Source organism: Malus domestica, chromosome 09 (assembly GCF_042453785.1).
Source record: "Malus domestica chromosome 09, GDT2T_hap1".
In the NCBI taxonomy this organism is placed as follows: Eukaryota; Viridiplantae; Streptophyta; class Magnoliopsida; order Rosales; family Rosaceae; genus Malus; species Malus domestica.
Window position 1 is genome coordinate 907140 of NC_091669.1, and position 14528 is coordinate 921667.

A 14528-nucleotide genomic window follows, 5' to 3' on the forward strand; every position below is an offset into this window, starting at 1 on the left:
TAAATAAAAACAACAAATAATATTAAAGATGAGCGGAGAAGGAATAAGAAGAAATACTTGCTTGAATATGTTTTCATTTCAACCATTTTGGTGAAAATATTTTTGGAATCAATTTTTGGTAAAATTGTAAGTGAATTTAAAAAAAAATACTTAAAATGTTTTCTACAAGAAGTAAAACACCTAATGTGCTTTTGGATCTAAAAATATTTTATCTAAAAGCGCTTTTAATTATTTAAAAAGTAAAAACGCGTTCTAAGATTTGGAATTAGAGAACCACAAGGAACGAAGTAATTGTTAATTTTAGGTAAGTAAACATGTCATATTCGACCAAAAAAAAAAAGGTCATAAACTCTTTGGAGTAACACTTTTGCTATAACAATGTTTGATGGTGTTCGCCGGGTCATAATTTTAAGTTCTTGTTTTCGTCCAGCAATAATCTTTTTGGGTATTGTTGCGGTTTTTGAATTCTACGGATATATAAATCACTTGCCACAATTTTGTTTTCAAACAAGTCGACTGCTCTGCTGTTGGATGAGTTTGATTTAATCTACCCCGCGTCACAAATCTCAAAACTCAAATTCATGGAGGCGTGTATAATGTGTTGATGAGCAAATCTACATTATCTTTCACAAGCAATGAGAAACCAGAACCGCCGTACTAGAACAAAAAAGAAGAAAAAACAAGTCATCTGATTCCAATCTAAACGCAAACTCTTACAGAAACCCAAAATAAAGTTACCAAGGTTCTAATCGCTCGAGGATCCATCGTCAACATCTTCATGCTCTGTCACAACCTTCTCTATAAACCTCTTGCGAACTCCGTCGATCACAGCTTGCCTCGACCGATCATTTCCGCTCAGGCCATCATTAAGTACAGGATCTGATTGGCACAGAAGTAATGCCACACCTGATATTTCAGCAGAGCACAGAAAGATTTATTCAAAAGAGTTTTAAGTGGCTCGCATTAAGACCTCAGCATACAATCATCTGTGGGATCCAAACCAAAACGATCTCATATCGCAGCAGAAGGCCACAACTTGTGGTGTACCCGCACCATCACCCAAGTTCGAATCCCCCTCCCCGTAGATCAGAGTAGATTACAATGTCGTTTTATCAAAATGAAAAACTCCACTTCCTCACGGTCCATGTTAACTTGAATCCACTTCCCACAATAATTTGTGTTCTATATACACGTTATGGCTCGTTTACAAGTGCTTTTAAAATAACTGAAAACGTTTTTATTGAAATAGATTTTCGTTCTCAAAAAACACTAAAACCGCTTTTAGATTTTAAAAACACTTCCAAACGAACCATATGTTAACTAAAAAGCTTAAAATTTCATTGCAGACATGAGTGTAACTACATTAGCTCGAGCGAATGTGTTTCCCTATGAAATTGAGTCTGAATCCCCTCCCCGCAATTTAGATTAGTTTTAAATAAGGAAACTTTAACGAAAACCTTCTAGTACTGTTCGCTTTGACAAAAAATCACATTTTTAAACTAAAAAGTCAATCTGATAGTATTCACTTGTCTCTTTATTTTATTCAAATCGTTAAATTCAAACCATTTCTCAGTTTCCTTTTAAATAATTATCGCTTTGTATAAATAAAGCATAAATGAAATACCTTCAGGTGTGCATCTGCGGCCGAAGCTCTGCAAGCCGACGTAATTAGCTTTGACATTCCCACTGTTGTACACTAAAACAGTCGGAACATTCCGATCAGGGTAGTTCGGAATGCAGTCCGTCGATATTATCTTGACGAATTTCGTAGCCGGATATTTGGTCGCCAAATCTTCCAAACACTGCATCAAAACCCCGCACTCGGGGATTCCTTCTTTGTACAGAATCACCACCACCCACACATCCGGCGGCGCCTGCGACACCTCCCGCACGAAATCCGATCCCGAAATCGGCACCACCGATCCGAACCTCGCAACTTTGGCTGCTTCTCTCAGCTCCGCCAGCCTCTTCTTCCTGTCCAACATCCAATTCTTCACATTTACGGTTTCAATTGCAAGTAAATTAAGCAGTAATTCTGTAAAAAAATTGAACTGTAAGGACCTGTATTCTTCGAGGAAGCGATCGTCATCGAGATCGGGATTGTCCTCGAGGTCTTCGAGGTCCTGTTCGGATTTTTCATCGATCCAGGACTTGTCTTTGGGAAGGGAGGCTTCGTCCTGAGCTGGTGTGAACTTCGGCGGCTTGAACGGCGGTGGCTTCGCCGGAAGGTTCCCGAGCTTTCTCTGTATGTCGTCCCACTGGGTCGATGCTCCCTCCACATCCTTGTACACAAAGTGATAGTCCGCCATTTCTCTCTCTCTCTCTGGTATTCGCCTCAAACAGCAAGAAGAGAAGAAAAGCTCAAAATTGATTCCTCTGGTTGTCAATGGCGTCGTCCAATTTAGGAGTGAGAAAGAGAAGCGAGGGCGAGAGTGAAAGATCCAGTGAGAGTGAGAGAGAGAGAGAGAGAGAGATCCTTCACTTTGGGCCAACTTTTATTATGGGCCCAACAAATGGACATTGTTTTCTTTACTGGGCCTACAGCCCATTTTAATGGGCTTAGTTGATCGTGTTTTTTATCAACTCGTATAACACGCACACACGCAACCAAAAACCAGAGCTAGCTCCCGAAGCTTTCTCTCTCGTTTCCGCTCCCGGATTCTCAGAAATCGGAAACTTGACCGGAAGCCATGGAAGCCATGCAATCTCTGGTAACGAACATCCAAGGGCTGTCGAGCTCCGGCGACATCTCGCACCTCCACGTCCTTCTGAAGCAAGCGCAGGAGTCACTCTACGCCGAGTCGACTCGGTTGCTTCCCGTTCTCGACCAGCTCGACCCCGCCACGCACTCTCTCGGATACCTCTACATCCTGTGAGCCTCTTCGTCACTCTGACACTCCTCGTTTTCGAATTTTATGTGTATTTTTCGTTTTCAGTATTGGATGCCCTAGGGTGTGGTCAGACGGCGTCGTTCGCAATGTGCTAGGGTTTGATTGTTGGGGGATGTGGGAGCGATGGTGATCGAGTAAAAGAATTCAGACACATCTTTTAATTTGATATTACATAATTTGCATTAAGAATTCTGGCAGTGCTTGAAAATTGCAATTGTGTTCACAAATTTGATTGTCGAAAACATGTATAGTGTGCGGTTCATTTGTTTAAGATTCCGCCTGGTTGCTAGTCACCAGCATTTGAAAATTTGGTGGAAATTGACAGTATCATGGGTTTGTGAATGTGGTGACAGGGAGGCATGCTCATCTGGTTCGATTTCAAAAGAGCAGGCGAGTGCGTTGGTCCTGCCCATTGCTAGATTTATCAACTCCTGTGTTGCGGAGCAGATTCGTTTGCAACCTGATAAATGTATTCATGTTTACTCTTTTATTTGATTTGCGTAAACGTTAAACGGCATATTTCATTCCTCTTTCTGTGGATTTGTTTGGTTTGCAGTCATATCTGTTTGCAAGAGGTTCAAAGATCATGTTATGCTTCTTGAAGCACCACTGCGGGGGGTGGCACCGATGCTGACAGCTATTCGGAAAATTCAGACCTCCTCAGAACATTTGACTTCTTTGCATCCAGAGTTTCTTCTGCTTTGTTTGTTGTCAAAATCCTATAAAGTTGGATATTCCGTTTTAGATGATGACATATTTGAGGTTGATCAGCCAAGGGATCTTTTTCTCTATTGCTATTACGGGTCGGTTGCTCTTTCAACAGTGTTATCTTTGTTTCAGTTTGCTTTCACTTGAGTTAGCTGTTTTTAATTATTGAGGAAATTACTTTCATTTTCTTCTTGGAAGTGTCCTTGCTTCGTTTGACATATTTGACATGTTTTGCTCCTTCTTAATTCTTTAATCTTTTTTTTAGGGGGGGGGGGTGTTGTGTTGCTAAGGAAATTTTTGACACTATTTCACTTTTGACATCATTGTAGGGGGATGATATGCATCGGACAAAAGCGTTTTCGCAAAGCATTGGAGCTTCTTCACAATGTCTGTGATCTATATTCAGTTTACCTTCTTATACTCTTCAAATTATGTTCTTTATGAAGTTTGATTTACTTGTCCATTCTAATTGCAAATCATATTTTCCAGGTTGTAACATCACCAATGACTTCTTTTAATGCAATAGCTGTTGAAGCGTACAAAAAGCATATATTGGTTTCACTCATTCACAATTGGAATGTATGCCTTTCTTCTTATAGATCCATCTACCTTGACATTTAATTTGACTCGGTTTTGACTTGACAAGTTCATCTGTTTGTGCTGTAAATTTGTTTGAGGATAATTTGATGATTGTTCTTTTCGTGGTGATAGTTCTGCACCAGTCTCCCTAAATACACCTCCTCAGTATGTCAGAGGAATCTAAAAAACTATTGTCAGGTAATGCAAAGTTGAGCGCTGCTCTTTGCTGCATGTATTTTCTTTAATGGATTGCTTTATTTGAATCCTGATATAATCAAGCATTCCATAGTAGGCTAGCATTTAAACTTACCAGCTCCGATGACTTTATTTGGTTTTTTTAACTCCCTTTCGAGCAGCCCTACATTGAATTGGCGCACTGCTATGTCAGCGGAAAAATTGTACATTTGGAGGCAATGGTTGACAGACACAAGGAAAAGTATGAAAATGTGAGTTCTTATAATGTTTTCATCCTGTTGTTTTTCCTTTATTCGTATGTCGTATCCATGGTGTCAAAGAAAAAGTGGATGCAACATGATTCCTCTGTAACCTACAAGTCTCTGACTTGAATTCTTCAACCTTCTTAATTTGGCTTTCGAATTGTGTTTTTCTCTAGGACAACAATCTTGGACTGGTGAAGCAGGTATTATCTTCCCAGTATAAGCGAAACATTCAGAGACTGACTCAGACATACTTGACTCTTTCCCTTCAAGATATAGCCAACAGCGTTCAACTAAACAGCGCTAAGGAAGCAGAAATGCATGTGCTACAAATGGTAAATCAAAATTAGCAGCAATAAAGTATCGGTATTACAAATCTTTTGTATTGTACCCTAATGTTCTCTTTTACCAAAGTATAGATTGAAGATGGTCAGATATTCGCAACAATCAACCAGAAGGATGGAATGGTTAGATTTCTTGAGGATCCTGAGCAATATAAAACCTGTCACATGATTGAACACATTGACTCATCAATACAGAGGTAAATTGCCCGAATGTCAATTAAATTTCGCATTGTTCTTTTCTTTTGTCTGCGGGAGAGGTGGTGTGCTTTTTTCCATTTTAAATGCGGTTCCCCTCGTCATCCAGGATAATGGCTCTGTCAAGGAAGCTGACTGCTATTGATGAAAACATCTCAACTGATCCTTTGTTCCTATCAAAGGTGAGTGAATTGCTTCCGTGGTGATACTGAACTAGCTAGTTCGTCAATCAAACTAATACCTGCATATATGTTCAGACTGGAAGAGAGCGGCAGAGATTTGACTTCGATGATTATGATGGCGTTCCTCAGAAGTTTAACATATGAATTAAGCAGGTTCACCCAACATATCGACTTGAAGTTGAGAATGGCGATGAACAAACATGCTGCAGCATTGAATTGTTTTTTTGGCTCCTTATTTTGCAAAGAGATGGAAAATTTTCGGTCATTTTCTCCCGGATGAGAAGTAGATATCTCTGGCTACTGTCTAGTTATAGAACCAGTTTTGAACATGCTTTATATTAGCTTTTCTTTTGATCATCCATGAACGATTTTGCGAGAACTCAACAATCAAGTTTTGATGTATGAGTTACAACCTACGATTTATATCGGTTTTTCGACAATCAACGCAGATATTCGACTAAAATGGCGGAGGCAGAGCAAGCTTCTACGAGAAGGGTTATGCGTATTCCGAACAAAGTAATGTACATTGAACACAAACGGATTAAGAGTCTGGTCGTCCCGATTCACATTTACAGAGAACGACCAAAGATTACATTAGCTACCAAAATCATCAAGGCATTCATCCTTCATATCATTTTCATTTCCTTTCGTTTCTTTTTTCCGGCACCCCATTCATCTGAGGGAGGAAGAAAATGAATTCGGGAGAATGTACGATGGAGAGTGTCGGGACGGATTATATTGTATGCTGACAAACAAGTGGGAAGGAATTTACATGTTACTGAAAAAGAATGCCTGATTCTCTCCTCTTTGATGCCTGATGGAGCCGGAGACATTTTCCAGTTCTCCTTGGTTGCCCTATGCGTTGCCCGCTTCCTTCGATCCATCTGCAAAGATAAATAGTTTTGGAAAGGAACTTAGTAGGATGCATTCGTTCAACTATGAAACTTTTCTATTCTGTTAACAATCAGAAATTACCATTAAAGATCCAGATGCAAACGGACCAAACGCGGTAAAATCTTATCAAGGGAAATAACACAAATAATGATTGGTTCTGAAGACAACAAGACATCATATGTTATGCAGCGGAAAGATACAACTCTAACAGAAGATTTAGTGTTTTAGGTTTGGTTGCAGATTCAGATTGTTCATTCCAAAATAATTTAACCAAAGACATTCATTTTTCAGATATCTTTTAAAAAAGACCACTGCTTTTAAGATTCTGAGTGACATTCGTTCCTACGCACTCTCTTTCTTTCCCGTATCCCAACAGATTCATAAAATTCCTTCAGCTTAACTGGATTACGTTCTCCCATTTGAACCAATAAGCAACACGCGCACCTTTTTATTTCAACGAGGGGGCATAGGGAGCTGGGCATGGTGATACAGTGTCGTCTGGTAACTGGCCTATCAAATCAACCACCACCTTCAGGCATGCATGGAGCATTTTCTTTTCTAACCTAACAAGCCGAGTAGCAACTCGCTTCTTTGGATTCAAATTAGCATCTGCCAACTGCACAAGAGTGAGAATATTAATTTTCATTCAGCTAGCAATAACCTGGTACCACTACTAATTTGACAGAGCCAAGATTACCAAAGAATCATCTTCGCTCAATGTAGTTGGATAGCCAGCCAGCCGTGTCCTAAAATAATCAGCAAGTTGGTCCAACACCGCTCGTTCCATACAAGGACTCACCTATAAGTTTATAACATCCAGCAGTCAACATCATTTATCACCATTAATTTTTTGGCTTCATTAAAGACAAGAGACATATTCACCAGTTAATCGAATAATTTTGAATTCCATACAATCATAGGCATAGTATATATCAACAACCACGTGCCAGATAACTTGACGATAACAACCTTTAGAATGTTTATTAAACCTTAACAAGGTCCCCAAATGTTCTACGCTTCAGTCTCTTATGGTGTAGTGCCATCAAATTCTACTGATGAAAATCACTTTGCTCTTAACATAAAAGTTAACTTACTGCACAAATTGGACCTTGAGAAGAGATAACAGACTGCATCTCTGAAGGATCTGAAACATAGCCCAGTCGCAGATAGGGAAGCATATCGAAGACCGTTTCCTTTTCCTTTCCCACATATACCTGAAAGCAATGAGGCAGATTAAAGACTAATGTAGAACATCGTGTTATAACTTTCTTAAGGGAAATAGTTTTAAGTACACACCTGAAAAGTTTGTACTGATAATTTTCCATTTCTTTGAGCAACCATTCTTTTATCTTGATATTGTGGATCCTCAGTGTTCAAAGCTGCCTGGAACACATAGGACATATGGGATATTTCAAACACATACACATTTGACATGAACAGAACCAGCAAGCTTATGAAATTGTCCAGTATTTACCTCAACCACCAAACGGTCATAAGGATTATCTTCATCAACAAAACCATAGTTTATAAGCAACTTTGAATTAGGCTGTGGTCCACACCTATAATATTTTACAAAATTACATTTTTATGGTTTCTACATGGAAGTAACATGATAAGGCCACGCTGTAGCTACATAACCTTGAAAAATTCAAATAACGTACCACACAACAATAGACTCCCCTGCTTTATATGGCCGATCAACCACTAGTTGAACAGCACCATCAACAGCTGTCAACATTGCTCTACAGTTGCTTCCGTAAGCTAACAATGGGGGCCCAAGAGGAACCAACGCAAATCTTTGAGCCAAACTAACTTTCTGCGTCGGAAAGGGAAAAAAATGTAAGAAATCCAGATGGCTTGATTACAAATGCATGGCACAAAGAGGAGACATGGGGCACTTAAGAAAATACGTATACCCTTTTCTTATCTTGAGTTGGTTAAGTGTAACAAGAAAACATATTGCCGATAGAATGAGGAAGTTACCTGCAAATGCACAACACACGACTGAACTGCAACAAAAGCTTGTTTGAATATCTCAAATGGGAAGGCCTCTGTGGGAATGTCATATGGGTATTGCTGCAAAATGAAATAATGAAGAAAATTTGAGTCCATATAATTGGATACAACACTAGTGCCAGTCAAATACACTTGAGTGATACCTGAAATAGGGAACCAGCCATAAACCAGACAGTGTCAAGCTCATTATATTCTCTTTTAATTCCTTCGGCCCTTGCACGAACGTCAGCCTGATTCATCATCACAAGAATGTAGGGTAAGAACATTATGAAATACTGAAGAATTTCATAACTTACTTAAACTTGGATGTACAGTGATCGTAGCATAAGATACCTTTGTGGGGCTGCCTGTAAGATAGGCCAGTTCAGCTTCTGACCATAAAAGGGGCGATTCCACCGCTAATTGACCCCTCCCTCGCTGACGATCGAGCTCTCTTATATAGGGATACCAAAATGATTTCTTTCCTTGTTTCTTCTCATACATCAGATACAATGCCAAGCATGCCAATTCCGATAATTTGTTCGTAGTTAATAATTCAGCTGCAGAATAAAACACGCATAATGCACATTAACGTATGCCTGCATATCCCCATTGACTATGAACATTCATTAGAAAAGTCGAGAAATTGAACAACAAACTGCACATTACCGATTGTTTCGTTCCCCAACACTCTCTTGAGAGTCACAACTAAAGAATCCGGCACCGAAAATGCGACATCACCAACCTAGCAATCACAACAATTCAAAGAACACAAAAATCAAAACCCATCACCAAGAAACTCAAAGAACTAAAACCCAATGAACTTTATGAATTACTTTACAGAAATGGAAAATTGAGAGTCTCATCACCTCAAGATCTTCGCTGGCAGCTACGTAATGAATGGGCCGGAGCTTCTCGTCGTAGGAAGGTTTGTCCTTGAGCACGACCTTGCAAGGAGGCAGGCCGTTCTTGTGCATCCAAGATTTCAAGTCTTCCTCCTCGTCTTTCTTGCTCACCACCTGAATCTCCTTGCCGCCGTCCTCCTTCCGCGACCCAACCAACGTCTCGGAGCTGGAGGCGGAGCACAAATTTCTCCGGCGAATCGATCTGAAAGAAGGTACGGACCTAAGGAGCTTGGTCTTCCGAGGCGAAATTGAAACGAGGAGAGGGCGGTGCGAGGAGCAGGACGAACGAATCGGCGAGGACCAAATGCAACGGTGGGGCGGAGGAGTGAGCTCCATGGCGGAGGGTCGGGGATTTGAAAAATTCACGGGGAGAGAGAGAGAGGGAGTGAGGGGGGATTGGGAGGGATAAGAGCGCGGAATTTGGCAGCGTAAATCCGATTGGAGGGAAAAGATACTGTTTGGCGTTGGTGGTGGTGTTGTGTGGACTCACTCTCACAGCTCACAGCTGGGAACATTTTATAGGATGATACATGATGAACAAACATTTTAATTATTTTATTTATTATTTTCTGATATTCAGTGTTTATTTATTAAAACAGTAATATTAAAGAGATCAAATTTTAAATATAATTTTGTAAATAATATAACATGATTACTGATTATTGAATTAGTGCTTAATTTTTTATTAACGTACTTATTTTTTATTGATGAAACGTAATACAATTTAAATTTTTGATTTAAAAAGTTTGTCTACCATTACTCTTGAAACAAACATAAGTTAAAGTCGTTTCCCTCTCGACTATTTACATGTCGATATGTTGTTAGTGGGCGCCTAGCTAAAAAGTAAATTGCGCATGTGACATCATCTCATCAGGTGGTCCGACCATCTTTTGATGAGGCAGTCAGAGGATGGACATAGAGAAATTTTAATGTCACATTGTCATGTTGCCAACTTCTAAGACATTAGCTGTTATTTTTTATTTTTTTTATTTATCAAAGACAATTCTCACATTTAGAGATGAAGTATGACCCAACTAACGGATCTAAGCACATCTACACAAGTTTTTATCATCTCATGATTTGTCGACACCATATTTGACTCCTTACCAGCAACGTTCATGGGCCCTAACAGCCCCATCCATAATAAGCCCACTATGAACCATATGCATAGGTCCAGTCCAACTTTCAAGCCCAATATTTGAAAATCTTAGAACCTGCTTGTAATCCTATTTGAATTTTTTTTTATCATTTCTTAAAACATTTATTGAAAACAATTTTCTTTAAAACTTGAAAACTTAATTGGTTTGTGATTTAAATTTTTTAAATCTTACTTAAACTAGATAAAGAAATCTAAAAAGAAGGGGTCGCAGGAGAGGGAGAAAGAGAAGAGAGAATGAAAGAAAGTAAGAGATCATTGAAGGAAAAAGAAAGAAGAGGATCGGATAAGATAGAGAGGAAGATGAGTGAGAGAAAGAATCAAGAGAATGAAGATAACGGATTGGACGAGAGACAAAAAAGGTAAAAAAAAAAGAGGAGAGAGAAAGAAGAAAAGAGAGATAGAACATAAATAAGAGAGTTTAAGTTTAAAAACTCTGAAAAAACTCACTTTTTATGTTTTTAAATAATAGACTATATTTTTGAGTTAATATTGAGTTCAGTTTTTTAAAATAGTCATACTCAACAAGTTTTTAAGATCTAAAACTTGAAAATTATTTTTGAGTTTAAAAAGTTGGATTAAAGTATAATACCAAACAAACCCTTAAGTTTTTGTTTTTCTTAAAATTAATTATATGATTTTGTTCATCACAATCACAAACCATGAAAGCACAATAATAATTCGAAAACGACGGTCCCTCAAAAGAAACCATGGCTTGCGGCCGAAAACACAGGAAACCGTGGCGCGGTTTTTAACCGCGGATTACCGTAAAAGCCCGGCCCATAAACAGAAGCCGCCGGGTCCCACACGTGGGCTATTCAGCCCACCATTGGCCCACGATTCTATCAGGCTACAACGAGAGAGAGAGAGAGAGAGAGAGAGGGGCGTGTGGTAAAAGGCGTAGTCCCACATTTTCTCTCGCATACGGCGAACGAAGGAACAGTTCTTAAGGTCCTCCTCCTCGGTTGCTGCTTCTCCCCCTTCATTTCGATCTCCGAGCTCCGGCAGCTCCTTGACCGTTCTATCTCAGACGACGTCGCTTTCCCACTGTGAGTTCCTATTCAATCCCTCTCTCTCTCTCTCTCTCTCTCTCTCTCTCTCTCTCTCTCTCTCTCCCTCTCCATTTCTGATGCCTCCCCAGATCTGTGCTCCCCTTCCGACTTAGGGTTCGTGTCTGTTTATCTGTGATCGTTCCAATCCAAATTTCAACTATTTCTGCCGTCAAAATTTGAACTTTATGATTGTTCCAATCCAAATTTTAACTGTTACTGCGGTCAAAATTTGAACTTTATGATTGTTTGTTTCCAATTTTTTTTTTTAAATTATATGTTCTTTGAATTGTTGTAGAATTATATTTCGTTTTTGTAATCGTTATTTTGTTAGTATGCGCAGTTCCATTGTTCAATTGGAGGTTTAATTTGAGCAAACGAGTTGTGCAAGTTTATTTATGTTTTGGGATTTCGGTAATTGACAGGAATATTGACTGAAATGGCTGGAGGAGCGATCCACCAGTTATTGAGGAGGAAGCTTCATTCTCAATCTACTGTAAGATCTTCGTCCCGCATCGTTGTCCTTTATGTTTTCTTCGGCATTCAACGTTTCCCGTCGTGATGCTCTACATTACTTAATTGGAAATTTATGGTAGCATCCAGAAATTGTTAGGATTATGTTAGTTTAACTTTCATTTGTGAGTTATGTATGCTTTTTAAAGTAAATGCCATTTCCATTTACATTTGTTGAAAGAAGGAAATCAATCATTTATGTTAGTAACTCCGTCTCTAACTAAAGTCTCTCTTTACCTTTTTTCTCGTGGAAATATCGTAAATCTTAGTTCTAGATTAGCATAATAATGGTTTTTGTATGCCACTTAATTGCAGGCCTCTCCATTGTTGGCTTCTCTAATACATAAGAAAGATGATGCTGGCTCTGCTGGGGCAAGGTCCCTCAGAGCACTTGCGCTCCTTGGAGCAGGTGTTTCAGGACTGTTAAGTTTTGCAACTGTTGCATCTGCAGATGAGGCTGAACACGGATTAGAGAGCCCAAACTACCCCTGGCCTCATGCAGGAATCCTTAGCTCATATGATCATGCTTCGTGAGTTAAAACAGAATCCATGCTCTGTGTGTGTGTGTGCGTCTCTTTTCGATTATTTATTTCTTGTGAATAGAAGTTGTTTTTTACTTGATGCAACCGAAGCTTAAAGGTGTCAAGTCTTATAATATTTTGAGCTCCGTTGGTTTTTGCCAAACATTTTGGTTTATATCTCTAGCCTTCAGATTTTACCCTACACTCTGGTACCCCTCAAGCAAGAATCCCATATTTATTGTATCTGAAATGTTATATCATGATGTGGGTCGTTGATGGTTGAAGTTCAATTTTTTCTACTTGCAGGATTCGTCGTGGTCATCAGGTTTACACACAAGTCTGTGCATCCTGCCATTCCATGTCTTTAATATCCTACCGTGATTTGGTGGGTGTTGCTTATACCGAAGAGGAGACAAAGGCTATGGCTGCTGAGATTGAGGTAACAGATGGGCCTAACGACGAGGGTGAGTTGTTTACTCGCCCTGGTAAACTTAGTGATCGATTCCCGCAGCCATATGCAAATGAGCAGGCAGCTAGGTTTGCTAATGGTGGAGCATATCCTCCTGATTTGAGTCTTATTACAAAGGTGCTCTCAGTCTTCTGCTAATAAATTCTTATTGATTTGTATTTTGGTATTTCCCCTGGAAATATCTCACCCATATCCTTGCAGGCTCGTCACAATGGTCAGAATTATGTATTTGCCCTTCTCACCGGTTACCGTGATCCTCCAGCTGGTGTTCAGGTAACTTCTATTCTTAAATTTATTCTGAAAAAAAAATTGTCGATGTCATGAAAAAGAAAGAAGGCTTACATGTTTATATGAATTTGCACTATCCTGATTTTGTAGAACTATGGCAAAATGTATATATGGCTATTTACGAAGCCAACTAATACCCATCTATTTCTGAGTTATGACTAAAATGGAAATAACATTTCGTATGTTTGTTGGGCCCCTGGTCCCTGTTGTGTTGTGCTGTTGTCGTTGCTAATTTGTTGTTTGGCGGTGAGTGTCTGGTGTTTGCATCAATCAGTGTTGTAATTAGATTAGATTAGATTTGAACGGTGAACTTCAATCTGGTGCTTAGTTCCACCTACTGAGAATTATGTTTGTGTATGGAGTTTGCGAATTTGTGGTTCTTTGAAATGGAGGTGATGTCCTCTAATTCTTATCAACTGCAAAATGTTCTCTGGTCTCTGTAGATCCGAGATGGCCTGCACTATAATCCGTACTTTCCTGGGGGAGCAATTGCTATGCCTAAAATGCTTAATGATGGTGCTGTTGAGTACGAAGATGGTACTCCTGCAACTGAGGCTCAGGTTGGTTTATGGTTAAAGTATCTGTATATATTACGTGCGAATCTTATTTCTGAATGGTTGCTCAAACTAATCGAATATTGCTATGTTGCAGATGGGGAAAGATGTTGTGTCATTCTTGACATGGGCCGCGGAACCAGAAATGGAAGAGAGGAAACTCGTAAGTTTCATTATGCAATTTCCCTCATTGACAATGCTGAAAGCCTGAAACTATTTAAATCCTGACACGATGAGCCTTGAAAATGCAGATGGGATTCAAATGGATCTTTGTTCTCTCTCTGGCGCTACTTCAAGCTGCATACTACCGGCGCTTGAAGTGGTCAGTTCTCAAGTCCCGCAAGCTGGTTCTCGACGTTGTCAACTAAGCCGCCTTACTTTGGTTTCTTTCAATGTTTTGCTTCTGGGAGGACCTGTTTTGGAAATATTTTTTTTTCACATTGTAATCAAAGTCTTTCGTTTCTTCCATGTCAAATTGGCTCGAATCCGAAATTGGTGATGGAGTGACCCTAGGAATGTCGTTTTAAGAGAGAATAAGCTACTCCATACACAAGGAATTTTTTTTTTTCCTTGCTTGGGCATGTGAATTTTGATTAAATTTTCTTCAAGTGCCGAATTCTACTCGTTGGATTACAGTTAGTCTTCATGTGTACCGGTAGATATTGTTCCATTTTCTAGATTGAAGACAATTTTTTTTATTTTTTTGTTTTGGTGCAACGCCCAAGTAACAAATAATACCAAAAGTTGAGCGAAAGACTTGCATAGAATTGGTTCACCGTCACATAGCGTCTGGATCTAATAATCCGTTGTTTTGTGTGAGTTTTTTCTCTATGTGGTAATGCATTATT

General features: G+C 39.3%; 4 protein-coding genes across 4 annotated transcripts; 2 read left to right on the forward strand and 2 right to left on the reverse strand.

Annotated features, from left to right (window-relative positions):
* Nucleotides 1-557: 557 nt before the first annotated feature.
* On the reverse strand, nt 558-2309 carry LOC103411125 (uncharacterized). Its single transcript, XM_008349779.4, has 3 exons — nt 2062-2309; nt 1625-1974; nt 558-906 (listed from the first exon to the last, which is right to left on the reverse strand). The coding sequence occupies exons 1-3, from the start codon at nt 2307-2309 to the stop codon at nt 746-748; spliced, it is 759 nt and encodes a 252-aa protein (XP_008348001.3). The 3' UTR covers nt 558-745.
* Nucleotides 2310-2491: 182 nt separating this feature from the next.
* On the forward strand, nt 2492-5693 carry LOC103411126 (COP9 signalosome complex subunit 3-like). The gene is made up of 11 exons (XM_008349780.4): nt 2492-2872; nt 3245-3360; nt 3448-3694; nt 3929-3986; nt 4089-4178; nt 4311-4376; nt 4535-4624; nt 4792-4950; nt 5035-5156; nt 5264-5336; nt 5412-5693. Exons 1-11 carry the CDS (start codon nt 2691-2693, stop codon nt 5478-5480), a joined length of 1272 nt encoding a protein of 423 aa, XP_008348002.2. The 5' UTR covers nt 2492-2690; the 3' UTR covers nt 5481-5693.
* A 146-nt stretch (nt 5694-5839) lies between these two features.
* Nucleotides 5840-9739, reverse strand: LOC103411127 (uncharacterized). Its single transcript, XM_008349781.4, has 12 exons — nt 9095-9739; nt 8895-8970; nt 8580-8785; nt 8390-8476; nt 8214-8306; nt 7892-8046; nt 7705-7789; nt 7527-7613; nt 7325-7444; nt 6928-7029; nt 6675-6846; nt 5840-6220 (listed from the first exon to the last, which is right to left on the reverse strand). The coding sequence occupies exons 1-11, from the start codon at nt 9464-9466 to the stop codon at nt 6679-6681; spliced, it is 1551 nt and encodes a 516-aa protein (XP_008348003.1). The 5' UTR covers nt 9467-9739; the 3' UTR covers nt 5840-6220; nt 6675-6678.
* A 1231-nt stretch (nt 9740-10970) lies between these two features.
* LOC103442156 (cytochrome c1-2, heme protein, mitochondrial) lies at nt 10971-14319 on the forward strand. Its single transcript, XM_008380918.4, has 8 exons — nt 10971-11335; nt 11761-11831; nt 12164-12378; nt 12676-12955; nt 13040-13111; nt 13570-13686; nt 13778-13843; nt 13932-14319. The coding sequence occupies exons 2-8, from the start codon at nt 11775-11777 to the stop codon at nt 14046-14048; spliced, it is 924 nt and encodes a 307-aa protein (XP_008379140.1). The 5' UTR covers nt 10971-11335; nt 11761-11774; the 3' UTR covers nt 14049-14319.
* Nucleotides 14320-14528: the final 209 nt, after the last annotated feature.

Excerpts from the sequence above, each read along its gene's own strand:
- LOC103411125 (XM_008349779.4), bottom strand. The coding sequence starts at position 2,309 with ATGGCGGACTATCACTTTGTGTACAAGGATGTGGAGGGAGCATCGACC. Across the intron at positions 1,975-2,061 it reads CGCTTCCTCGAAGAATACAG|GAAGAAGAGGCTGGCGGAGC; the intron begins GTCCTTACAGTT and ends GATGTTGGACAG. Across the intron at positions 907-1,624 it reads CCGCAGATGCACACCTGAAG|GTGTGGCATTACTTCTGTGC; the intron begins GTATTTCATTTA and ends CTGAAATATCAG.
- LOC103411126 (XM_008349780.4), top strand. The coding sequence starts at position 2,691 with ATGGAAGCCATGCAATCTCTGGTAACGAACATCCAAGGGCTGTCGAGC. Across the intron at positions 3,695-3,928 it reads TTTCTCTATTGCTATTACGG|GGGGATGATATGCATCGGAC; the intron begins GTCGGTTGCTCT and ends ACATCATTGTAG. Across the intron at positions 4,951-5,034 it reads AAATGCATGTGCTACAAATG|ATTGAAGATGGTCAGATATT; the intron begins GTAAATCAAAAT and ends ACCAAAGTATAG.
- LOC103411127 (XM_008349781.4), bottom strand. The coding sequence starts at position 9,466 with ATGGAGCTCACTCCTCCGCCCCACCGTTGCATTTGGTCCTCGCCGATT. Across the intron at positions 8,786-8,894 it reads GTTGGGGAACGAAACAATCG|CTGAATTATTAACTACGAAC; the intron begins GTAATGTGCAGT and ends TTTATTCTGCAG. Across the intron at positions 8,307-8,389 it reads TGGCTGGTTCCCTATTTCAG|CAATACCCATATGACATTCC; the intron begins GTATCACTCAAG and ends TTCATTTTGCAG.
- LOC103442156 (XM_008380918.4), top strand. The coding sequence starts at position 11,775 with ATGGCTGGAGGAGCGATCCACCAGTTATTGAGGAGGAAGCTTCATTCT. Across the intron at positions 13,112-13,569 it reads ATCCTCCAGCTGGTGTTCAG|ATCCGAGATGGCCTGCACTA; the intron begins GTAACTTCTATT and ends TGGTCTCTGTAG. Across the intron at positions 13,687-13,777 it reads CTCCTGCAACTGAGGCTCAG|ATGGGGAAAGATGTTGTGTC; the intron begins GTTGGTTTATGG and ends GCTATGTTGCAG.